Genomic DNA, 27,333 nt, shown 5'->3' on the forward strand with positions numbered 1-27,333 from the left:
GAAAGGGACGACCTCACTGATGTTTGTAGGTCAAAAGACAAAAGTGTCACCTGCCGAATCCTCTCACTTTTTAAACAAGATTTAGCTGCGCTTTAACCTTGATGTCTAGACACCGTCCGACCCGCCAACCCATGTTCACTGGGTTTGGGGTTTGGGGTTTGGGGCCGGGGGGGAGCTGGGAATATCGGTGACCAAGACGGTCGACCGGCTCTTGTGGTCGCAGGCAGCTGAGTGAGTTTTTGACGCCATCTGATCCGCGGAGTCCGACCGCGAGGGCGTCGAAAAACCAGACGGCGGGAAAAATGGAGGACCCCGAACGCGACGCCGACCGTGTGGCGTTTTACACTTGGGTCTCAAAAAGCGACGGCTGGCGTGTGAGACGTTCGACGAGCTCGGGCCTCAAGGCTGATCGTGGTGCGTCGTGATTCTCTTTTTCGTTTTTTCGTTTTTTTTTTATAAATGTGGCCTTTTGTCTGTGCGAACCTGTCAAAATTAGATTAGTTTTCCGCAGCAAGCGTGGCCTTTACACATACAAACACACTCTGAGAAACACGTAGACAGCTCGGCGCGCATCCACACACACACACACACACGCACACACACATTCTCAGGGATAGACTCAGCTTCCTGTGTGTGAGGCCAATTCATTTTGCCACAAGTGGTCCCAGATTGGATCTGCTCAGAGTCCCATTACGCCTCACCTTGGCTGACCTTAAGCTGCCCCACTTCAACCCCACCTCCCCCCCTACACCCCACTCAACACACACACTTACACATGCATGCGTACACACAGACAAACACACCCTTAGAACTATATTAAGTCACGGACACACACACACACATAGGTAGCCTCACCGAGACACGGGTCAGGTCATCAGAATCGAGTGCAGACACACACACACACACAAGCAGAGGCATATTGATTGTGTGTAACGTTATCTAGATGGGATCATCTCTATTGATTTGGAAAGAGGGGTCACTCTGATCAATGCTATCTGTCCGTCTGCCGTGTCATTAGAGCAGAGGAGCCCGAGTGCCAAAATATCGGACCATCTTTCTTTTCCTCTTAGAAAAGGCCACCGGCCGGGAGAAGGGAGAAAGATTATCCCCCCGCCCCCCTCCCCTTTTTTGTATTTTTTATCTCGGGTATCAACAAGCGGCCCGACACTGCCGACGTGCCCCGGAGCAAGGGCATCTACGTGTCATCTGCGCTTAAGCGACTCGTACAGGAACGTTAGCTGACAACAGACGGCCGGAGATAACGGAGGGCGAAGCGCAGAGAGCGCTGACGCTCGTCCGTTTCTGTTTGTTTTACTGTTCAACTCGTCTTTATTATCGAGGTGAAAAGCTCTACTGTTAGATATTAATTCATTATTAATATTTGAAAAAATAACAGTTTTTATTTTTTTTTTATTTTTTTTTATTTTTTAAAGAAAATACAACATTACATTTTCGTGATTGTATCTTTTTTCTGTCTATTTTCAGATGTATTCATTCATCTGGGCCGTTAATCTGAATTTCTTTGAGTTGTGGACATGGTAGGGCATCACCCTGAGGCTTAAAAAAATCCACCTTTTCTGAAATTTTATACCAAACAACATATCTATTAATTAAAAAATACATATTGGTCACAGAATAAACGATGAAGGAAAATAATTGCGCGCTGAAACTGGTAAATCTGTCTCTTTTTCTCATAAGAAAATAAACGGTTAACGGGATTTTCTTTTCCTTCCTTATCACACCCGATGGGAGGAGCTTCACACCCTGATGGGAGGAGCTTCACACCCTGATGGGAGGAGCTTCACACCCTGATGGGAGGAGCTTTTCACCCTGATGGGAGGAGCTTCACACCTTGATGGGAGGAGCTTCACACCCTGATGGGAGGAGCTTCACACCCTGATTTGAGGAGCTTCACACCCTGATGGGAGGAGCTTTTCACCCTGATGGGAGGAGCTTCACACCCTGATGGGAGGAGCTTCACACCTTGATGGGAGGAGCTTTTCACCCTGATGGGAGGAGCTTCACACCCTGATGGAAGGAGCTTCACACCCTGATGGGAGGAGCTTCACACCCTGATGGGAGGAGCTTCACACCCTGATGGGAGGAGCTACTATGCAGGACTACAACACACTGCAGGGGGCCAATCAGGGTTAAGTGTCTTACCCAAGGAGACATCGACCTGGACTAGCGAAGCTGGGGATCGAACCGCCGATGCTTTGATTGAAGGATGACGCTGCTCGCCCTCCCCTCCCCCCCACCATCCCCTCTCTCCCCCAACCCACAGAATATGTTGTCATTCACATGGCATCTGAAACCTAAAGGTAAACTAGTGAACCTTCACATCTGCATTACAGGATACTTTTCCATAACATATTGCATTCTGGCTGAACAATTACATTCAGGTTTATAGTCACAGCGGGACAAGTATGGATTCAAAAGTGTGTGTGTGTGTGTGTGTGTGTGTGTGTGTGTGTGTGTGTGTGTGTGTATGCGTGTGTGGGTGCTTGATGAAGTTGAAGGAGCAGTGGTGCAAAACCTGATAGGCAAAAGGGACACATCTGGTCATAACAGCCTGAGGGACATATGGACACACACACACACACACACACACACACACACACACACACACACACACACACACACACTCACACACACACACACAGATGTTTCTATGAATGAATTCATAATACACTTGAATGTAAAATACTTTCCGTGGACGTTCGAGGCGGTCAGAAGCATCAAACTTTTGTAAACTGGTGAAAAGTCCGTCAAGTTAAATATCATTTCATCTGTGCGTTCGTCACATTTGGAGTCGTTTCTTTCCACTCGTTTCATTTCACCACGACGAGACACGGGATGCGCGCGGCGACGAGGTCTTTTTGTGCGTCGCGTGACGGACCCGGAGGTTGTGACTCCACCGCTTGACCTCGTTGTCGAATTACCCTCGAGGCCCGGTTTCCCTCCTGCGCGTCCGCAGGGTCAAAACTTATTGTAATTGGACGCATTTGAATGACATATTGACGTCCGTGCCGGGTCTCTCCTGACACGATGGAGCGCCTCATTGATTTCAGCATTTAAAGTAAACGATTTTGTTCAATAATGAACGCGATGGATCCATTCTAATGTCTAACCTCGTGCATTCACTTTTGGTCCGATGTTGACAGGTTTATTTTGTAATTTTTCTGTCTTTTGTCGACTAGTTTGAGTTATAAATGTCAGTTTAAACGTGGCGGAAGGGGGTCGGCGGCGATGGCGTTGCCGGATGCTCGCTCGCTGACCTCCGGCTGTCTTCAGTCTGAAACGTTTCCTCGAGCAGGCGACGATAAATGTGGAAGGATTTATCTCATTTTCCTGTGTGAGGACACCCGGTTCACACTGACAGGAGTGAATACTCTCCCTGTTCACGAACACTGTCCCCCTTTTATCTCTCTATCTATCTCTTTCACACACACACACACACACACACACACACACACACACACACACACACACACACAGGCAGCCACACACACACACACACACACACACACACAGAGCAGAGTCGCCTCCAGTCAAGCGTGTCTTATTGGCCTTCTGTTTGACTTCCTATTCAGCTCAGTGTGTGTGTGTGTGTGTGTGTGTGTGTGTGTGTGTGTGTGTGTGTGTGTGTGTGTGTCACTGTGAGGGTGTGAGAGATCCAGATGGAGATGGTTTTATAATCACGGGACAGTTGTTGTTTTTATTATTATTTTATCGTTGTTTTTACTGCTCACTAAACTGAGAATGAAGAGAGGAGAGAGGAGGCGAGGAAAGGAAAGCAGAGGAGACAGGAGGAAGAGGAGAGGAGGAGAGGATTAAAGGGGGCAAATGAAGAAAGACAAGTAGGGGAAAAAAGCGTTGTTGAAACGAAAAAAAAAAGGAAGATATGAGGAGAGAAATGACTGTGAAGAGAAGAGCAAGAAAGGGAGGAGAGGAGAGAAGGTATTTTTAAACAAGGGAAGGAGAGAAGAGGAGAGGAGCAACGAAGGAAGGAGAGAAAGCATTTTTGAACAAGGGAAGGAGAGAAGAGGAGATGAGAGGAACGAGAAAGGAAGGAGACGAGAGGAGAGGAGTGATGGATGGAGGAAAAACAACATTACTAGAGAAGAGGAGGTAAGGAAAGGAAAGATAGGAGAGAAGTTGACAACAAAAAGTAAGGGGAGAGAGAAGAACAAAGGATGAATAAAGAAAAAGAGCATGAGAGGAAGAGTAAAGGACAAGAAATCAAGGTTGCAAAAAAGATTTTTTAAACAAAGGAGACAAAGGGAACAACAAAGGAGGAGGAGAGGAGATAAGAAGAGCAACAAATATTGATGAAAGGAGAGGGGAGGAGAGATGGAAGGAGGAAGAAACGAGTGGAAAACAAGGTGGAGAGGAGAGATAAAGAGGAAATACAAAAAAGGTAAAGGAAGGAGGCTAAGTGCAGAAGAAGTAGTGCGGAGAGAAGTAAAAAAGAGGAAAAGATGAGGAGGGGAGGAACAAGAGAGGAAGAGAAGAAACTGCAGGAGAGGAAGAGGAGAGGAGAGGAAGAGCAACGACGGGAAAACGTTTGGATGGATGCGTCTTAAAAAAACACAGGAGATCGCTGCTCAATCCTCTTTTAAAAAACTTTAAATTATTTATTTTTTTCCGACTGAGAATGTTCTCAAACCGTCTCCACGTTGCTCTTCTTGGCGTTTCCACCGTGAACTTCCGGGTCGACCTTTCACACGCGCTCCTCCTCACTCGGGAACATCTCCGTCTGGAGACTTTTCTCACACGTGAAGAAGAAGAAGAAGAAGAAGAGGAAGAAGAAGAAGAAGAAGAAGAAGAAGAAGAAGAAGAAGAAGAAGAAGAAGAAGAAGAAGAAGAAGAAGAAGAAGAAGAAGAAAATGTCCCCCAAAATCCTCCCGCGGCCATTTTAAGTCCCAGCATGCCCCATTCAGACAATCTTTTGGCCGAACAATACGTCATATTTTTCCATTTCTGAACCGAACAACACAGTTCTTTGTCTGAAATTCCTCCGTAACAGGACAAAGCTATTGTTTTATTGTGATTTTTGTTGCAGATTATGTTTTTTTTAGGTCCTAATCTTTCCAGAAAGGTGTCTTATTGACGCTCCAGGAGGCATTTTGGGGGAATCTGGTTCATATCACGCTGGATGTTCATCGTTATAATCAAAATATCTTTAAAAAGTGATTTTTTTTGCAGATATACATTTTTTTCCCAAGACTTTGCTGAACAAATACATACAATAAACACAAGTATTTGAATTAATTTGGGGTTCCTACGACAACTCAAACACAGGGAAAAGGAGGCCTGGAGACAAAACGGTTCCACAGTTTTCAACAGGTTAAATCCAACCGGCTTGTTGTTGTGCCCAAACCAAATCTTAACCACGTAAAATCTTTGTGACATCATAAAAAAGGTTTCAGAGTCACAGATAAACAACGTCGCCCTGCTGATGGACGACACACAACCTCCTGAGACGTCAGCTAGAGGACTTGTGGAGCAGAAATGTCTCATAATGTAGGAAGCAAGACGTCCCTCTGACGTCGTCGCCATCTTGGATTTTTTTTTTTTTTTTGCGACCGCTGAACGGATGAAATCAAATCTGGAATGACGAGGCGACGTCGCGCAAGGCTCTGATAGCGGCGGCGACCTTTCAATCACAGGAAGCCCCGCCCTCAAGCCCAGTCCTCTCTCTTAAAGAGATGGACGCCTGTTTTTTTTTATTGTCAGAGTAACTTTGTTCTCTTTGTTTATGACAAGATATGAATTTTGAATTAAAGCATGAATCAGCGTTGCAGTACATCCCCCCCAAAAAATACAAGTATGACCCTGGAAACGAGCACGTTTCCTTTAAAACATGTATTAAAAAAAAAAAGATGATTGCAGATGAAAAGGAAGGAAAAAAAAAAGGAGAAAACTTCCTCTCAGCGTTTCTTTCTTACTTTTCTCCATCTGTTTCTGTCTCTCTCTCTCTCTCTCTCTCTCTCTCTCTCTCTCTCTCTCTCTCTCTCTCTCCGTCCCTCCCACCACATTCGCAGGGTTCATCCAAGTCGCGTTGACGCCCACTCACCTCCAACATGCTACCTCAGTTTCCATGGTAATCGAGTAGCGGCCGCGCTACATAAATATATACTTTAACATCCGAGCACTCCACAACTCATTAAGAACATCCTCGCATGATGGGAGCGTCGTCTCTCAGGGTGTTGTTCTTCTTAAAGGGCCACGACGAGGAACGTATCTCTGCTTTTTCATCCGAGGAGAGAAGCACGGGGAGCTCGTGAACCTGTGAGGTTGTCAGCATGTACAACATATATATAAATATATACATATATACATATATATTATTTTATTCAAAGCTGGAGCTTCTCCGCCGAAGCGTGGCGTGATGGTAAATGTGACCCGGGGGGGATTTCATGAGTACAAGAGAACATTTTCTAGTTCACGGCTCGTGAGAGAGTCAGAACAAAGCGCATTTGGGTTTTGAAAAGCTCTTTTCAGTACGCGAGGCATCCGTCACCTGTGTGATGTTAACCCTTTCAGGGCGGCCGCTCTGTGGGAAAGCGCTACAAAAAAAGAGAAGGGTTTCCTCTTCCAGGCAGAGCGGTCAATATATATTGTGGCTGGACCAACGGCGTATCTTACTATCGCCGGAACTCTGTGAGTTTTCACATAAATGTTGGTATTGATTTCCCTGAGCGGCATTTATTCATAAAGGTCCTCTAAATGGATTAACATTTAACTTGTCCTCACTTCTCAGCAGACAGTACGGCTCCATCTTCATGGAATAATAATGAGTGTTATTCATCTTAGGGGGACAATGGTTTTTGTTTGTATCGTTATTGATTGTTTTGAGCTTCTTTCATCGCTGCTTTCGTCCTTTTTTCGACCCTTTTTTTTGCCTTTTTTTGACCCGATTTCCGCCTGAGGGGAGATCATGCGTCTGTGCGTGCGCCTGTCCGTCCGTCCGTCTGTCCGCGGCGGATCTCTTATACTTCTGCACCGATGAGGCCGATAATTCACTGTGCTCATCTCTGACTGTGCTGCTGTAGTTTTAGTCACTCTTTGTGACTCCTCCCTCCTCTCAACCCGGCCTGAAAGTACTGCTACTACTATCAAAAAGGGCTTTTTTCCCCCGGCAATCAACTAAAACTGTTGCAGGCCACACAAAACCCGAAGCATCTGCATAAAATAATCAATTCCACACCCGATATTTAAAGTTGTAAGTGTTCCTAGAGTTTTCTGCCTGTGGGTAGATACTGCTGATGGTCTACGCTGTCATTTCATCCAGAGAGACGGATCCATCCTGATGTTTCCTCCTTTTTCTCTCCCTGTTGAAGACTCCATCGTCCATGAGAGTCTCTGGTTTCAGACGCAGAGCTTGAGGATGTCGCGGTGATGAAATCAGATCCGTGAAGATTTAACGGAGCAGAGTGCTCGTGGATTTTGCGAAACATGTTTGTTTTTGTCGTCCCGCGCGTCCAAACGACCGCGGAGACGCTCGTTGAGTCTTTACGAGCAAATTTAAAGATCGCCGTGTTTCTTTATTCTTATTTTTTTTTATTTGGCGTGGTTTAAAAGTTTGTTTTTGTCTTCCGGCTTACATAAAACATGTGGAAGCCATGTTTTTTAAATGTTTATTCCTTTACATAATCCTGATGTGTGTAATGTATTCGGGTCACGGGGTCACTGCTGTGTGTTTCATGTGCCTGCACTTTTGCTTTTTCTACTTTCTGTGGACATTTTTGCTTTATTTTTAGTAAACAATGTACTCTGCAATAGTACAATTATTAAGCTGTAAGCCCGATAAGTTGGAAAAAACTAGTCGGTATAGAACTTTTCTTGCATTTCAATGCGTGATCACGTAACATCTTCTAGGAATTTCTTTTTATGCAAAAGCGGCGTGAATGTGGGATGAAAGTGAAATCTCTTTTGCAGGAACACGGTACTCCTCTTTACCCGGATTAGATCGGTTCTTTACTAATCTTCAACTTCTGGTTTGTTCCTCTTTTGTTCATAAGCCGCCTGCTGAGCTCTCAAATGTGCTTTTTTTATTCAGTGGGCGGCAACGTTTCCCTTCATTTGTCTGCACGTTGGATCAATAATATCTAAGGCAGATGTGATGGAAAAGTTTATTTTTGTTTGCATTTCACGGTTCTTGTGTTTTGTTTGATCCATCCCCTTGTCTCCTGGAAGATGGAGGAGAAGAAGAAGAAGAAGAAGAAGAAGAAGAAGAAGAAGAAGAAGAAGAAGAAGAAGAAGAAGAGCTGGGATGTAGTCGTACTTGCAGCGGGAAGCAGGCTGAATGAATGAACCTACACGGATATTATTAGGTTTCAGGAGTCGGTGGTTCGAGTCCCGCATGAAACCAAGAACTGAACAATAACTTTACGCTGTATTTTCTCTGATCCGTCCCCTCGTCTCCAGGCGGTTTAGGACTAAATCTGACAGATCACGAATGAGTGCATTGTTTTAAATGAATCTCTGATTTTTATATATTTCACGCAATTTAAGCGCTTTAATATATATATTTATTTTAACTCATTTGCTTAGAAATGACAAACAACAGACAGAAAAGCCCATCAAACAACGGATTCAACGCATCCTGATGCAAAGGATCACTTGATATAAGTTGCTCCTCATTCTTTCGTCCTTTTCTTTTGAAAAGCCAGCTTGAAGTCTTTTCAAAATAAAATTCCATCTTCACAGGAAACAACTCAGTTAGGTTTAGGCAACAAATCTCCTCAGTCAGGTTTAGGAAGAGGTTTAAGGTACAAACGTTAGGGGAAGGACATATATATATATATATATATATATATATATATATATATATATATATATATATATATATATATAGATATATAGATAGATAGATAGATAGATAGATAGATAGATAGATAGATATAGATATATAGATGAGTTACACATTGATTTAGTGGGTATAATACGGACGCTGTTGAGAAATGATCAGTTTAAAATGCCTCTGTAGCTCAAAACAATGCGATGAGGATCCAAAAATGTTAAAAGCGTTTTCACCAAAGACGGAGCGAGTTCAAGGAATGACGTTTTTTTGTATAATTCGCCTGCATGATTGGCGGCTGCAGCTTTGCGGGGACGCGGTTTCATGTGACACGGCCTTGTGCGGAACAAGAAAGAAAGAAGAAAAAGAAAAATTCTGTGTTTTATCAGTAAAACAAAACAACTCTCTCTTCCTAAAACGAGATGCACGGATGTGAAACATGAATCGGGGACGAATCGTCACGCAGCAGGACGCGCTGACACTGGATGTGACATTTTCAACGAGGATGAACGTGGAAATATCGTCTATAATCTGTAGGAAACATCATCACTTCTTCCTTCATCAGCGTCTCCTCTGACATCATTAAAGTCATCACTAAAGCTTCTGCCGTCAGATTGTTTCGAACATATAGTTTTCAGTTCCACATGATGTAGTTTCTAATTTCATGAGGAGGACTTGTTGACTAATTCATCGTCTGTCTGAAATGCGTGTTGAATGAATTTGGAACTGAAAGTGAGATCAAAGAAAACTAAACGATTCATGGAAAAAAAAAAATGGAGAAAAAAAAAAAAGGAGGCTGACGTAAATGTTAAGGCGTCGACAGAAAGAGTGTTTGAAAGTATTCAGGAGGGTTTTTTAAGCTCAGGAACTTCATGATGTCCCACATGGTCACACACACACACACACACACACACACATATAAGTACACACACACACACACACATAAACAACGCAACTTGTTGGTTCAGCTAAGTAGTCAGACTGTGTCAGAAACACACACACGCTAACTGCCGTGTCACGACAACACACTCATGCATGGAGAGGGAAATTTGTGCTACACACACGCGCGCGCGCACACACACACACACACACACACACACACACACACACACACACACATACACTTGCACTCTATCTGTCCCTTTGGAGCAGATGGCTCCACAGTCATAGCTGATGTTTCACACATCAATGAAGCACACCATGTACTCACAACTACTGAACACACACACACACACAGACACACACACACACACACACACACACACACACAAACTCATGCCATCACTGCACACACGGAGAAACATGCTTGCACACACACATGCGTATCCACTTGAGCCCAGACGGACCGGCCGCTACTGCTAACACACACACACACACACACACAATCAGTGCTGCACACACACGCACACACACCCGCGCATGTACAACCACTCTGTCACACACATGCACAAATGCACACACACGCATGCACTGAGTGTCCTCATCAGCGCTAATTTATGGAGTGAGGAGCCATGTTGTTGACGACTTAGCGACACACACTCTCTCACTATCTCACACACACACACACACACACACACGCAGGTTTAGAGCATTAGCGGCTCGGAGGCAGTAGGTTATCGTGTAGTATTGTCATGGGTGCTGTTAGGCCTCATGTCAAATAGCCGATAGCGAGAGTGAGAATATTGCTGCTCGACCCGGCGGCTGGAGGACATTATTGCTTTTACAGGAGCGTCGGCAGCACCTGTGGTTTTAATTGAAAGCACTCAACGCTAAATACAAACCTCTGATGAAGAGAATGACGCCCAGTTAACTAGTCCCTTCTTCTTTTACTGCGGGAGAGGCATTGTTTGGTTTTTCCCGTCTCTTAACCTTTTGGAAACCAAGCGAAAATCCCCCCCGCGCCCATTTTAAGTCCCAGCATGCCCCATTCAGACTATTTTTTGGCATAAAATGCGTAATTCTTTTCAGTTTTTGAACCAAACGACACAGTTTTTCGACTGAAACTCCTTCCTAACACGCCGTGGTTTTGTTTTATTGTGATTTTTGTTGCAGATTCTGATTCTTTTGGTCCTAATCTTTCCAAAAAGGTGTCTTATTGATGCTCCAGGAGGCATTTTTTTGGCGTTCTGGCTCACGTCATGTTGGATGTTCATAGTCACGATCAAAATATCTTTTAAAAGTTGTTTTTTTACAGATATACATTTTTTTTCCCAAGACTTTACTGAACAAATACATACAATAACACAAGTACTGGAAGTAAATTGGGGTTTCTACGACGACTCAAACACAGAGGAAAAGGAGGTACGGAGACAAAGATTGGTTCCACAGGTTTCAACTTAAAGGTTAATAAATAGCGACGCAAAAAAGTCTCCAAAAAACAAATTAAAGACGACGGTACATGCTGAGGAAGAAGTCACATGCTCATCAGGAATTTTGGACTTTTTTTCTCGCTTTTTGTGCCAGAAAAATCCGCCATATTTAACTCTCTGGAATCAATGTAGAGCAACACAACTCTGGCCCCGCCGATATCGCGAGAGGTGTGAACACAATTTTCCCCCCGACAGCTGGCGGGCGATCATGAATTAATGTCTCTTCTGAAGAACACGCAGACACCGAGGCCTCTCAGAGGAGGATGCTGAATGGTTTTATTTAAATGTTGTTGTTTTTTTTATTATTATAAACGAAAGAGTTTTTCGGACCCCCCGGTGAGCCGAGCCGACAGCAGGAATAGTAACGCGGGGAGCGACGCCGCGGTCGACGCGTCCAAATATCTCTGGCACCGAATCGAGGGATGAAGTTACAGGAAGAAAGAAAGAAAGATTGATGAAGTGAGAAGGATTTATTCAAGAGGAGAGAAGAGGGCGATGTCAACGAGCAGTGGGAGATGTGTTTGCTCTCCGCGGCGGCTAAACGCTCACCTGTCAATCAAGAGAGTCAAACGTTTCAGGAAATGAGAATTGATGCATAGGAAACGTATATTTTATTATTATTGATGAAGCAGGCAGTCAAAACAGATTCTGTTTAAAGGGCCAGCGCACAAAAAAAGAGGAAAAAAATAACTTACTTTATCATTTCAGTCTTTGTCTAATATTATTGTGTTGAGGACTTTAATATTATATTAGATTAAAGTATATATGACTGGAGAAAGGTGATGCGGCGTCTTTTTCGACTGCTCTTCAAGGTCTTTTGTCTTTAAAGCTCAGTTATTTTTCCAGTTTTTTAACAAGGAAATCCTTAATTGACCCTTCTCTCTAAGCCCCGCCCCCCTGCTACGACTCCATCAAGCTGTCAGAGCCCGGTTGCCAGGAGACCACATCCGTCACAGACTGCGCTCTCTCCCACGAGAGATGTCACAACATTTTGGGAGGAAAACGAATGCCCGAATGATTTCAGAGAGAAGCGGACAGAAGGCTCCACAATGTGGATTCAGTCAGGACGACGCTGTGATTGGCCGCTCTGCGTCCGAGAGGGCGGGACTTAACGAAGGGGGTTCAATTCAGGCACAAACTTGGCCGCCGAAGCGGATTTCTGATTCTCCTAAAATATGAGCTGACGATCAACAAGCGGCGACTTGGAATGACCTTGTGGTGATGTTTCAAGGTCATACAATCACCCGCTTTATGTTTCTCTGTCACCAAAGAAATCTCGTCCCTGGTTATGTTATTAAATAAAATCCTCGTCCTCTCACAGTCGTAGCATCATAATATATTAAAAGGCCCCCGGAGAGAGAGAGAGAGGGAGAGAGAGAGAGAGAGAGAGAGAGAGAGAGAGAGAGAGAGAGCGAGAGACGCTCTCTTTGTAAACAGGAACAGGAAGCGAGACTCTCGCTCTCTGCGGACGAGATCGTCGTCAAAGGCGCTTCCCGCTCTGCATCGTTACGCCCGTCACACAGCAGGATGCGCCTGTTAATCTCTTAATTCCACCTCGTTGTAGTACACCTTCATACGAGCGTCTGCACCTGTCGTGTTTTCTCTCATCCTTTATTCAAGTCCCGCCTCTAATTCATCCCATCGCTGGATATTTTACAGTTGAGTTTGTCCTTTACAGTCGGCTCGCGTTGTCGTTTTTTGTCAGTGAATTTGTAGATTTTTAGCCATGTTTTAAAGCATGTCAACATATTTTCCATTCATTCCAACACAATGTGAAGAATATAATTAACAAAATGTTGAATTTTGATTCTTTTCTTGGTTAAATTTAGTTTCTTTTTTAGACATTTACGCATCAGAAGGTCTTCCATTTAAAAAAAGCTGCTGTTTTTTGTCCAAAGCGACTTCACACAAGTTCACAATTCAACCCTCGTCCTTCCCACACACACAATTAGTCGTTTGTTCAGTGCAAGTTTTCCCATTAATCTCCATTTAAAACCCCATTATACACTAATGGCTGCCTGGAACATAGAATAAATAACCCTCCCCTTGTGTTTATATAAGTTGTATCACGTAAAAAAAGTTACTTTTTGGCGAAAAACATCTTTGCATGGACACAAAAACTGAACTTGAGCCACTGCAGTTTCAGCTCCCTCCTTCTCGTTTCCCATGCACGGAGCATGTTAGTTTGAATTTTTTAGGACGCGATCGTTTCACGCAATTTCATCAGATCTGTTCTGGAAAAGAAGAAGAAGAAAAAGGAACGTGGGGATGAAATTAGCTCGGGTCCGTGAGGATCCAAGGTGACTGAGGGGGATCGTCGTGTGTGGTTGTTGGCAAATTAAACCCTCTTGATGCGGCTTTCTATTCCTGGATGAGGTGACGAAGACGTCGCCTCTGAAAGAAAATAAAAAAAAAAAAACGCCTGTTTTCCTTGAGCGGGTAATTAGAGAAGATGTATTTATGGTTTTGTGTTCGCGGTGGAAACTTTACCTCCGGTTTCGTGTAACGAGTTTTGAAAGCGCAAACTTGTTAAAGGTGCGATAATGGCTTCATTAGTTCGTCGTCTACTTCGTGAGGCATTAATTAAGAGGCGTAGAACTTCTTTTTTTTTTTAAAAACTTTTCGACAGACTTTAATGAGGAAAGTTGGATTAAAGTGTGAAGTTTTGAAGGGACACAACGAAAGAGAAGACGTTCAAGAGCGTCCTCCCAAGAAAAAGCCGGTAGTAATCTGGAGGAAGAAGAGGAAATATTGTCAAGTTGTTGCTGTTTGTAACCGACCGAAACTTCCCCCGTGCGTTGGAAAAGCGCCCGACGCCTGTCTGATTATGTCCTTTCTGGGCTACTGTAGAAAGTCAGTTCTGTTTATTCTCTATTCTCAATTTCAGGTGATTAATCACTAAGGAAAACATATTTAATGATATTATATATATTTCCTTAAGTGCTGCAACACTGTTACTTTCATTTCTCCGCCCAGTTACAAAGAAAGATCCTTTAAACCGTCATTTATATAGACTTCTATACAACCAGAGGAGTCGCCCCTGGTGGTCAGGAGAGAGAAGGCAGCTTCAACACATGAAGCATAGACTTCTATCTCATTACTGTATATATATATATATATATATTTCACGGGTCACAGCTTCAAACACGTGATCAACGACCTAAATAGAAAGAAAACACATCTAAATGATTTGCTTACGATGAGGCAACACAACTCAAAACACAACATTGTGCATTTGTTTGACCCCACAGGGTCACAAACGCAATCTGGCGGAAAATATGTTTCACTCCCAAAACGTAATTGACAGGAACGTCGTTATTTCCGAGCTGTCAGCCAAACAAAATGCACTCAAAACATGAACACGGGGAGTGATTTTGTATTATTTTTTTTTTTGTATAGCTTGTTGTTGCTCTCTGGAGTGCCACCTTTTTTTCTTCTTTTTTTTTTTACTGAAAGTGACCGCGCACTCCAGTCCATAAAAATATGATCCGGGATCTTTTATTAACACCGATAAGAGCTGCAATGTGCCCACAGGCTTTAAAAAAAAAACAAAAAAACACCATTGTCAGCAGCTTCAGCGGCAGCAGATTACAGCGTGAGATATCTGCTGGCCTTTCCTCACTTCGGAGCTAATCTGGATTTGTTGTTGTTTTTAAACCCTAAAATACCAAGCGTCGCATAATATATTCACGGCCTTTTTAATAAAGACGCACACACAAAATAAAAATCAACGGGCCCTCGAGCGCAGCTGCGGGCTCCGTCGCCTGCCTTCCAGCTAATTGCAGACTGAGTCAGATGCTGATTTCACTCCCTCAGACCCGAAGCCTCCGTCGCTCCGCCGCCATAACTCCTGATCCACGGCCCTTATTAAAAGTATCGACATGAGTATAAAAGTGAAATATGAGCGCCTGAGAGAGAAGACGGAACGAAGACAGCATGAAAACGATTGTGCCTGTGATACATTTTCTATGCTTCATGTGTTAAAGCTGCATCCTCTCTCCTGACCACCAGGAGGCGACTCCTCTGGTTGTATAGAAGTAAATTCTTAATTTGTAAAAGCTGCATTCTTTCTCCTGACCACCAGGGGGCGACTCCTCTGGTTGTATAGAAGTCTGTATAAATGACTCAACTTCTCCCTTGATGTATTCCCTCAGTAAACATTGTAAACATGAGTTCATGTCTCAACATATTTAATTATATATTATATATATATATATATATATATATATATATATATATATATATATATATATATATATATATATATATATATATATTCCCTTAAATTCTGCAAAACTGTTCCTTTAAATTCTCTGCCAAGTTACAAAGAAACCACCAGGGGGCGACTCCTCTGGTTGTATAGAAGTCGATGCTTCATGTGTTAAAGCTGCATTCTCTCTCCTGACCACCAGGGGGCGAGTCCTCTGGTTGTATAGAAGTCGATGCTTCATGTGTTAAAGCTGCATTCTCTCTACTGACCACAAGTGGGCGACTCCTCTGGTTGTATAGAAGTCTATATAAATGACTCTCTCTTGATGTATTCCCTCGGTAAACATCGTAAAGAGATTGCGATCGTTCTCGGGCCTCGCAGGCGTGAGAGTTTGTGTTTGAGATGCGGAATCGAGTCAACGCGATTTAATGTCTCGTTGGGGAAAAAAAGCAGCCGGTGCTTTTGTGTGTAACGAGCCTCTAAAGCGCAGCACCGGCCTCACACAACCTCTTGACGGCTCATCTGATGTCTCTCTTTGAAGCCCGTGTAGGATCTTTTTTTGCCGCGTCGCTACAAGGACTCGCTGTAATTATGTTTGCCTATAACGTTCAGGCAGGACGAAGTACCGAAGGTTTAGTTGGAGTTTAGATCATGAGGAGGAAAAAGTCAAAGTAAAGAAGCCTCTGACTCATCTCAACTCAAATCTTCCCACACAGTTATTGCTCTCCACTCATTTTCATTCAGTTTAATCAAACGCTCTGACATTTTTTTCATTTTTTATTTGCCACCAAAGTAAAACAAAATGTACGTTGATTAATGAATATTTTGACTTGTAGAAGTGTCTTATCAGAGTGTGTGTGTGTGTGTGTTATTTTTAGCGGCTCATTAAAAAATGTGTCGACAAGGAGGAATTGTGAAAAAGATATTAGTTTCAGATACGTGCGCTTAAGCCCCCGAGAGTGAACATGTGGCTCCCGCGTTTGTGAGCTTTCATGTCAAACTAAAAGGCGGCATGTGTACGTAAAGACGAAGGAGAGGAGAAGAAAACGCTGCTGACTTCTTGCTGACATCAAACCCTGAACACTTAAAAGACAGAAAACAGGAGCCAGAGAAGCTTTTAGTGAAAGAAGAAGAAGAAGGAAGAGACCCCCCCCCCCACACACACACTCCATCTGGAGCTTTCTGCCTCCAATATCAAGTCAATTAACCTAATGGAAGTGGCAATTAATTAGCTCGGCAAACACAGTGATTAAAGGAACTGCCAATCAACGGAGTGGGCGTGGCCTAAGTCGTGCTGATTTAGAGGTAATGACTTCTGCTTTTCATGAATGCAGGAGATTAGATACAAATACACACACATGCATTCTGCTTTCCACTGGAAGCGACTCCCTGAAAACCAAACAAAAAAAAAGCCTGAACTTTTCAAAATAAGAGCGCTTTGATTTGCTTTGTTTTTTGTTTTTTTGTTTTTTGTTTGTGTCCAGGGGGGCCTTACCGTGTTCCTCTGGCCGTGGGCTCCTATTGGTCCTCTGAACACCCCCTTGATGCTCCTCAGGTGTCCGTCACGCAGGTGGGTGGAACTGATCACAATGTAGTAGCACGCCATCGGGTTCAAACAGGTCTCCTGCACTCAAAAACGTCTCTCTGGAGTTTAGAATCAACCAACAAAACAAGAAAAAAGTCTTCTTCTTCTTCTTCTTCTTCTTCTTCTTCTTCTTCTTCTTCTTCTTCTTCTTCTTCTTCTTCTTCCTCTGTCTCGCTCAACTCTGTGCGGCTCTCCTCATCGTCGGCTCTCCTCCTCTTGATTTATGAAGTAAAGGAGGGACAGGAGCAATAAGACAAGGAGTAGTTTCTCTCCCTCCCTCCGTCACTAGCTCTGATTTATTCCCTCTCTTCTCTAAGTTTTTGACTTCCTTCTTCCCTTCAGCTTCTGCCTCTTTTTAAATATTTCACCCTCCGCTCTTCCTTTCTTTCCGCTCTCATCTTCTTGTCGTTGTCTTACTGCTATTTTTTATATTCTATTCCCCCCAAAAGAGAGAATCTTGCCTCTCCCCTTTTTAAATATTTCTCTCTTTAATGAAGTCTTTTTCTCTCCAGATGTTTTGCTCCCATCTTTCATTCATCAATCTTTCCTTGTCATTGACTCTCTCCCTCCCTCCCTCTCTCTCTCTCTCTCTCTCGCTTTCTTGCTGAGTCGAAATTTCTTCCCGAAATCTCAGCCTCTCATTGATCAGTCTTGCAGTTCCTCTTAACTATCTCCCGTCCGCTGCCTCTCTCTCTCTCTCTCTCTCTCTCTCACTTCACAACCTCTCCATCCCTTCTTTTGTTTCCCTTCCTCTTTGTCTCTGTATCTCCTTTAAGTAGAAGGGAGGGATACTTTTTGTTTAAATATATAGATATATATACAAATATATATACACATATATATCCTTCCCTTATCTCTCTCTATCCCCCCCCCCCCCCTCTCTCTCTCCCAGATCCCCTGCCTCCTGTCTTTGTTCCTCTCCTCCGTCTCTTGTCTTCCTCTCCTTGTTAGTGCGGAGGAGATGAAGAAGTCAGTCTTCTCCTCCTCTCTTCAGAGCCGGCGAGCAGCTTCCTCTCAGGCGCTCCTCTCCTCTCCTCCGCTGCGCTGCATGTGTTCGCGTCCCCCTCTCTCTCTCGCGCTCTCTCTCTCTCTCTCTTTCTCTCTCTCCGCTGATCTCTTGCTCTGTGGCCAGCAGAGTGGTTTGCTCCTCAGTTACCCGCGGTTACCATCTGCCCTTTTAACGCATGGAGTGCTGACGCTTGCTCTCTCCTCCCTCTCCATCCCTCCCTCCCTCTCCATCCCTCTCTCTCTCTCTGCCTCTTGCTGTCTTTCTTCTCTCTTTAATCATCTCCCTCTCTCCCTTCCTTCTTTTTTTTCTCTTCTCTTCTCTCTCTCTCTCGAGCCGAAGGAGACAAGCTCCCCCTACTGGTGAGAGGGGAGCGAGTCCTTTAACGCCTCCCCGTGTTGTCTTGGTTTTATCAAACGTTTCACGCGATTGTAGGACCGTGGAGCTCGGTGGGGGATTTAGTGTCTTGCTCAAGGGCACTTCAGCCACGTCGGTTTGATGCTCTTCACACTCGAAGGGAGAAAAGAAAACACACAAATACTGAACGAGGTGGACAGAGGACGTCGAGATGGATCATGTGGAGGCATATTTAAGCCGAGAAAAGAAGAGCGAGGCATGAAAACAGTAGAAATACTCACAGTAGTGCAAACTTATATTGATTTAGGCAAAGCAAAGCAAGTATATTTGTAGAGCACATTCACACAACAAGGCGATTCAAAGTGCTTCATGTGAAACTGTTAAAAGCATCACAACATAATGCAGAAGAAAACAAGATTTAAAAACAATTGATAACATTCATTAAAACATTTTTAAAAAACAGTCAAAAAACTTAAAATAGAATAAAAACTGCAGTGCAATTTAAGAAATAAAATGCAGAAGTGAGTGAAGTGAATTTGGTTCAATTAAAGGCAACATCAAACAGGAAAGTCATCTGGATTTAAAGGAGCTGATGGTCTTTAACAGATGATCTCTGACATCTCTCAAACATAATAGCCGCTCGTCTTTTTATATTGGATTCAACGATGTAAGCTACAATTGTCGGATGAATACGAACATTCAGGCTCCCTCGTGCGGCTTAAAGTTGAACTGCAGATGTAAAAGTTGAAAAATTCTGTGAAAAAAAATAAACATTTGCTCTTTTTTTTTTTTTTTTTTTTTGCTTTTTCACCTTCTCGCCCGATGCTGAGTTGCGAGAGCCAATCAGTGTTGAGAAGCTCCGCCTGTCGTCACCGCCGTGACCGCTGTCCTGCCGTCCTGCCGTCCTGCCGTAGCTAAATTCAAGATGGCTGCCGGTCCGCCTGGAAGCGCTACATTCAGACACTTGTCCCGGAGGACTCGTCCTGTGCGACTACGGATAATATTGACCCAGACTTGGGGGCGCTTGATTTTCCCACGTTTGTGGTATTTTCACAACAAGTATAACGCAGAAATAGTTGTTCATGTTCCATGGTTGATCGTGGAAATGAAAACTGTTTTACAGAAACGTGACCGGGTCAGTTTAGGTTAGCTAGTGAGGCTATGTGCCGCTAACTACAGGAACGTAACCGGGTCAGTTTAGGATAGCTAGTGAGGCTGTGTGCCGCTAACTACAGGAACGTAACCGGGTCAGTTTAGGTTAGCTAGTGAGGCTATGTGCTGGTAGCTACAGGAACGTGACCGGGTCAGTTTAGGTTAGCTAGTTAGGCTATGTGCCGCTAACTACAGGAACGTAACCGGGTCAGTTTAGGTTAGCTAGTGAGGCTATGTGCTGGTAGCTACAGGAACGTGACCGGGTCAGTTTAGGTTAGCTAGTGAGGCTATGTGCTGGTAGCTACAGGAACGTGACCGGGTCAGTTTAGGTTAGCTAGTTAGGCTATGTATTGATAACTTGGGGTAATGTAGTTGCCTCCCCTTTCTGCCACTAATGGTTGCGAAAAAGCGAATTAAACACATAAAATCGAGCGAGTAAAATCAGGCGAAACAGCGTTGCGAATATTCACAAGTGTTTTGTTGCGAACATGGCATAAGAACGGAAAACGCTTGTGAACATCGGTGGTCATTTTCATGATTCACGTCGCAGCATTTTGAGCACGTAAACGTCGCCTCGGTCACTTTACGAGGAGGAGCTCAGCTCATCCACACAAAACCGAGTCATGATGCGATGATTCTGTTGTTCAAACGTCGTTCGAGTCGAGCTCCCAGGCCCGAACGCGCTCAGTCAGTCAGAATCAAACGTCACGGCAATCACGAGTTGAGATGCAATCGCTCGGCTGAGAAAACAAAGTACATAATCAGCGACTCCTAATCTTTTCCGGCTGAAACCTCGAAGGAAAACGACTCCTAAAATCGGCAAAGTGATTTTGTGAGTTCCACTTCTGCACGCAACACAAGTGGCTGCGGAAAGAAAATGAAGAAAAAAAAAACACCCAGCGGTAACCCAATTACCCCGGATAAGTGATGTGAAGTGAACAATGTGCATTTTCAGCTTTGGAAAAGCTGCATTTTCATAAAACAACGAGAACAGCAGGTCAAAGGTGAACCCTGGATGTAACTCTGCAAAAGCCAACTGCTCATGGTTTGTTGATTTTTCATTATTTTATACTGAAAGTTGCTAGAGCAAAGTGGCGGGAGTCTGATTGAGGCTCCTTCTCTGACTCTCGAGCAGATGCGTCCCCCCGGCACGAGGGATCGGATCCTTGGAGGAGCTTCCGCCACCTCGTTTAAGGCCCCTCGCCCCCCCGCTGTTTAGCAGAAGATGTAAGCGGCCTCCGGAGATGTAGAAGCAACATGTAGCGCGTTTTAAAACTAATAAAAGGACGGTTTCTCTGCAGGAGGCCGGTAAGTAGAAGGGAGACACTGCGTCTGCTCGCTGCCGGTAAAACGCTGACTCACTCAGAGCATCAAAAGACATCAAGATGGCGAGAAATAACGTCTCCTGGTCCCTAAACCGGAGAGGACATGTTGGGCTAAATCAAGTATTCCGGACAGTTTAGCTCACAAGCTAAATATGACGAGTCACTACTACTTTTTTTTTAATGTATTTATTTCATTGTACTGCAGTTTGTTTCTCCTTTTGAGGATAAAAACGCAGAGGTCGGTCTTTAGTTTTTTTCCATCCTTTTTTATACGTCCCCATCTAATGTTCTCTTATCTCCCTCTTATCAACCCTGTAATCCAGTTTGGTAAGTATATATTTATCTTTCTGGAAATGTTGATCCTCTGATTTAATCAGAAAAATCATAAACGTATTCCAGCTAAAGTGGATTAAACTTCCGCTCACAGAAAAGTTTGGATGTCTGAATATTAACAGACTCCCTGTGTATCTTAAAGGTGTGTTTTCAGGCGTTGAAGACTTTTTCCTATTTCCAAATTCCCCACTAAAATAAGCAATACAGATGAATTATGGATTTCTGCCTTGCATAGAATTCATTAAAGCACCTCGTGTGCTCGCTTTAGTTTAATAAAAAATGAGGCTGCATCTTATTGGCTACTCCAAATTCACAACAAGCTAAACAAAACATTTTGATCTTCATTGTGTGCAAAACAACAGCAAGAAATAAAGCAAATCTTCACACCGTAAAGTAATAGTTCTCAAAGTGAGGTCCGGGGACCCCCAGAGGGTCCTGGAAGAGTGTTCTGGTTTTGGGATTAGTATTGATTATAGATGAGTAGTATACGTATGTTATTGTCTTTTTTTGTTGTATTTTTATGGTAAAGTTTGATGTAAATTGGTACCTGATAAAAATGGTACTATTTCAATAGTTTTTATTATTCTATGATTAATTTGCCATAAATTCTGTGCTTGGTAAAAAAAGCTCTATCATAAAGAACATATATACTGATGGCCGCCATTTTGATCCAGTAGAAACGTTTAAATTCGTAGATCTTATAAAAAGTTACCCCTCATTTTTTTGTGCTTTTCTTTGAAAAAGCGGGCTCGTCATTTCCCGCTCGCTGGATGCATACGGTCTTTCCAAAATGAGCTAAGCTTAAAAAAATAAAAATAAACAATTTCACATGAAGTCAATGAGACCTTTTGACCACATTGCATGACTCACTGCCAAAAAAAAAACATGCATTTAATGCCGGAGAAATCTGAATAAATACTGGATGAATAATCGTAATCTTTACAGCCAAAACTGTCCGGTCATGTTTATTAGTGTTGTTGATGGAGCGGTCACGCAGTCCTCGTGTACATATCATCAATTACTACCAATGATCCGGTTCACAGACAGTGTTTGTTGTGTGTCTGTGTACATGTGACTGAAGCCTGCAGTGTGTACTCTGTGTATTTCTGGTTGCACTTCCCCTGCCGGACCTCGTTAAGTGAACGTGAACCTAACGACCTTTTGAAAGAAGGACTTCCTGCGACGCTCCGCTGCACCGACACTCCTTCTGTCCACGTGCGCGGCCACTAATTACAGGTTCATTTTATAATATTGTTATACTCTCCCAACAGAAACCGCACTCACGTCCCGCCTCCGTTCTCTAATCTCCGTCTCCAACCCTAAGACCACTGACGGCGCGCCACAAAACAAACCCTTCCCCTCTCTCCGAATGACCACGTTTGCGTCGGTGTGGGCTTCTAGGAGGAATTTCCTCAACAGGAAATTGTCAAGAACTTCCCCCCAGAGCCTTTCTCATCTCTCTCTCTCTCTCTGGTTTAGTGACCGAATATTGTTGTTGAGCTTTGAGAAAATAAAGTACACAGTAAGAGGCTTATCTGATGAATTTCCTTCTACTTTGGGTCCCATGATCCAACACTGCAATAAGCTTAAAAACCCTCCCATCGGCTCCACTAGATTAATTTTACACGAATACAAATTCAACTTTGTACTCCCCGGTCAATACTTCTGCTGCTTTATGCATTACTTTAAACTGTATATATGCATCGGTTTGCTTTTATTTGTTAGAAATAAAACACACAAAATGGGAAACCAGGGGAGAATGCACACGGACACATAGAGTATAGTTTCCCCTCGTACCTCATTCTGGACATTTACTGTACGCACATGGCTTCTGTTTGGATATTCAATGCAACAGCCAGATAATTTGATGTTATTTTAATAATTTCTGAGGATAAGAGGGAAACCTGTGAAATATGTCCCGTAATAATGTCGCGTGTTATATGAACGCCTGGTTTATTTAATAACATATCACACCCCACAGGGGAAAACAAATAACAGAATTAATGCTAATGCTTGCTTATCCCCGCATTTATGTGGAGGAACAGCTCAAATGTTTTATTGCAGTTTTTCCTGGTGAGCACATAAGATGTTTTAAACTGTTAAAGGGGCGGATGATTTTGGAAGTGGAGGCACAGATGGGTGACAAATTATGAGGACGCACTTCAGGCAAAAACATCGTTTTCAATGCGCCAGTCAAATGTTTGGCTTCCCCAACATGTTTTCCTTCAGGCGACAGGAGAGAAAACATCCAAAATACATTATTTTACGACTTTTTGCTATTTCGATTTCTCCTAAATTCACTAAGACTATAATTGTCGTAATGTAATTAGTCAACTGGGGATGTTATGGTGATATCTATCCATTTTCTTTTTCACCAAATTCACCTGAAAAACATATCTTTAAAGGCCGTTTTCTCAGAAATCTCAACCACCAAACTTTCCAGTTTCATTAATATTTATATTCTGAAGTTTCTACAGAGGGGTTTGTTCATACATCATTCATAGCCTGATTTATCCAACACTTTATTCCTAAAAACATGACAAATCTATATTTTTGCTTTGTGTCTGTTGAAAGTATTTTCTGATTTATGAAGTGGCACAAAGAGATATTTAAAATGTCTTTAAAACAAATAATTTTAATCTAGTATGTCAATTAAATGGAATCAAGAATGTTTAAACTTGGCATTTTGGAAATGTATGCAAACTAGCACATATTTAATATTATTATACCGGTTGATGAAATCTAGCATTCTGATTGGTTGAGAGTAAGTCAGGGGGTGTACTGTATTGAACCATAATGTCCTGTACACCGAGCAGACTAATTAGCGGGGAGCGAGGGCGTAAAACCGGAAACTAAGATGGGGAATAAAAAAGGTTCAATAGCTAATCACAAAATAATGTACAGTTATAATAATGTACTGTTACCCTTGAACTGTACATTATTGACGATACAGTACTGCCTCTCGTACCTTATTGCTCAAATACATTGAATATTCAAAGATAATAGTTCAGAAAACTTGTAATACAAAAAAACTGAGTTGATGTCAGTATTCAACTGGGAAAATCTTACGGTGATATCGAGTAGACATGTTTTTTTTTAATCATATTCATCTGTAGTGTCTCCAACATTAAGTCCAGTTCCAGAATATTTCCCCCCAATTTCTCTACTCATTTGTTATTGTGTTCTTCAAATTTGTCAGTCATCTCTATATTTGCTCAAAATGTGCACTGGCTGTGTTAAAAAAATGCAACAAAACCCTGATTTAATTATGTAAATATTTAGTGACGTCCCCTTGGACCCACAGACAGAACAACAGGAAGACATGTGTGCTGAAACATATGTAAAAGCAACACTTCCCCCTCATCCAATGCATTCTTACACAACACTCGCGTATGATTTACATGTGCTAATGTGCACTTTTCTAAATGCAGATGGCATGCACGCAGCCGCGCTTACATGTGCTCGTAATGTCAAGAAATGCACGTGAGGAGCAGCGCGCGAGCAGACGATATTTATGTTATTATTATCCTCTATTGTTCGCTTCTGCGGCTCATCAAATCTAATCAAAGCCAACAGGCCGAGATAACGCCGCGCGCCGCTTTGGGGGGAATTATTCCACATCCTGAGTGTAGCCCACCTCTCGCTGTCCGTTAAATATCCTCACATCCAGACTGTTCTCAGGCTGCGACGGTCGGTCCGGACCCCTCGAGACCCTTGCAGATGGGACAGCTTGTGCCGTGCTGTGGGCCGTCACATCCAGACGGTGAAATGTCACAAAAATGTCAGGGGAAACCCAGTTGGCTTCACAGCAGATACTCTTCAGCGATACACCGCCGAACGACACCAAAAAGGAAAGGCCAACACTCGAGTGCTGTCACAGCCTGCACACTGGCACTGTTGCATTAGTCACACACTGGTTCAATATTTTATTTGCCTGTTTTTCAATTTAGGTCTATAACAAGCAGAGTCGTGTATTTATTTGGTGGGAGGGGGGGTAAAACGACGCCGTTGGCCTCCGAATATGTACTTATTAACAGTGACAGACCGCGGCCGGCTCAGTCCCCGGCTTCGAAGGCGTCCTAAATAATCTATGACCTTTTATGGGACTGGTAGGGATTGAGACCAATTTGGCAAAAACTGATCTCCTCCTCCAAGTCTCTGGCACAGAACCAACCTCCACCTCTCCGCTTCCCCCGAGCAAAGAGCGAAAAACTGCCAAGCTGCTTTTGAAAAAATACATTAAAAAAGGGGGCAAATGCAGCAGAAATGTCTCTTTTGAAGAGTTAATCCATCAGAATGCAGAAATTGTACAGTTGGCAATTGTTTGGCAGCTATAGTTGTGTCCCGGATCCACAGTCAGTTATTCTTTGTTGCCCTGTTTTTGTTTGCTTATTTTATTTATTTGCTTGTTTTCCATTCCATTGGCTCTTTTTGGTTATTTGTTTGGTTTTGCACATGAAGCGTAGACTTCTATACAACCAGAGGAGTCGCCCTTCGGTGGTCAGAAGAGAGAATGCAGCTTTAACACATGAAGCATAGGCTTCTATACAACCAGATGAGTCGCCCACTTGTGGTCAGTAGAGAGAAGGCAGCTTTAACACATGAAGCATAGACGTCTATGCAACCAGAGGAGTCACCCCTGGTGGTCAGGAGAGAGAATGCAGCTTTAACACACGAAGCATAGACTTCTATACAACCAGAGAAGTCGCCCTTTGGTGGTCAGGAGATAGAATGCCGCTTTAACACATGAAACATAGGCTTCTATACAACCAGAGGTGTCACCCCTGGTGGCCAGTAGAGAGAATGCAGCTTTAACACATGAAGCATAGACTGGTGGCCAGTAGAGAGAATACAATTTCACTTCAGCTTCACTTTTTCAAAACCGCAGGTTGATGCCTGGCTGACACATTTCACTCAAACCCACAGGTGTGAACTTTATGGTGGTGAGAAGTCAAGAGTTAATCCATAATTCAGTCTGACCAGCCCTCGTTGCTACTGCCGGTGAAGCTCACCCTGTAATTCAAAACGTCAGCCAGAAAAAATATTTTTTAAACCAGACAAATCTCAACAGCTGGTGAAGTAATCACAGCGTCAGTATTAATATTCATAACTGCTGTTAAAATTATGGTCATTTTGTGCTTGGGGGCAGTAAACTTGATGTTCATTTTTGTTTCACTGTAACAATGCAGATTACAGTGTGAAACCCAGCACATTTATTTTCTAAAATGTTCTTTCTCACAAATCCAGAATGTATTTAGGTCACATTTTCAGTGTGCAGAAGAACGCTTCCTCTTCTATGGATTGGCCTTTTAACTCCAGCACCCTGGACATTTATGAGTATAATAACAATCAGCGAATGCTCTCAGATGGGTGAACAACAAACACACATCTGCCCTATAGACGTATTTCCATTTAAACAGTGAAGATGAGAAAATGATACCTTTGTGTGCTGTGGGTTTGCAGCGTTAGGAGTCCGTCCCAGCGGTGCATGTTGATTAGCATGTGAGCCAAATGGATTCTCCCCCATTATCTAACAAGCTAATTACAAGCTAATTATTTCAAGGGAGCGAGGTTAGCGCATCAACTTTGCAAAGTTGTGAAATTGATGGAGACGGTGCTGCAGCGAGGGTAATCATTATAATTGAAGGTGTATACGGCTCATGTAGTTGAGAAAGAAATCAAGTTCAACCTCCGGAAAGAAAGAAGAAAAAAAAGTGGTGTACGTCTTTAATTAGAACGCAATCCATACTGCAAAGAAAACAAGTGTTCCCAGAATGAATAAATCTAACAGGAAATCAGTGTGTGAAATAAAAGGCAGACACAGTTTTTCACATAGTTGCTCCATTTTTCGACAAACGAAACGCTCGACACATGCGTACAAACTGGGAAAGTGCTTCAACATTCATGTGGCACACCAAGTTTGAATACATTACAGCACATTGTTTCTGTGTTACCAAACAATGTTTAGCGAGGCATTCAAACCATTTAAATATCGTCCTGCCGCAATTTGAGATTGAGCCATTGACAATATTCAAAATGGAGTCACAGGTAAGAGAAAAGTCCTGCAGCTTCTGAACACTCTACTGTGGGTGTTTATATATATATATATATATATATATATATATATATATATATATATATATATATATATATATATATATATATATATATATATATATATATTGTATCT

At 43.0% G+C, this 27,333-nt stretch overlaps 1 protein-coding gene across 1 annotated transcript in view; it reads right to left on the minus strand.

Moving 5' to 3' along the window:
- LOC137779509 (uncharacterized) overlaps positions 1–18,188 on the minus strand; it is a 63,861-nt gene extending 45,673 nt beyond the window's left edge. Inside the window, exon 1 of the mRNA XM_068567318.1 lies at positions 16,881–18,188. Coding sequence (XP_068423419.1) covers positions 16,881–16,991 — 111 coding nt within the window. The 5' untranslated portion in view covers positions 16,992–18,188. The remainder of the gene's footprint in view (positions 1–16,880) is intronic.
- Positions 18,189–27,333: the final 9,145 nt, after the last annotated feature.

Source organism: Clinocottus analis, unplaced genomic scaffold (genome assembly GCF_023055335.1).
Source record: "Clinocottus analis isolate CAN_PGR_092001 unplaced genomic scaffold, fCliAna1.0.p SCAF_8, whole genome shotgun sequence".
NCBI lineage: Eukaryota > Metazoa > Chordata > Actinopteri > Perciformes > Cottidae > Clinocottus > Clinocottus analis.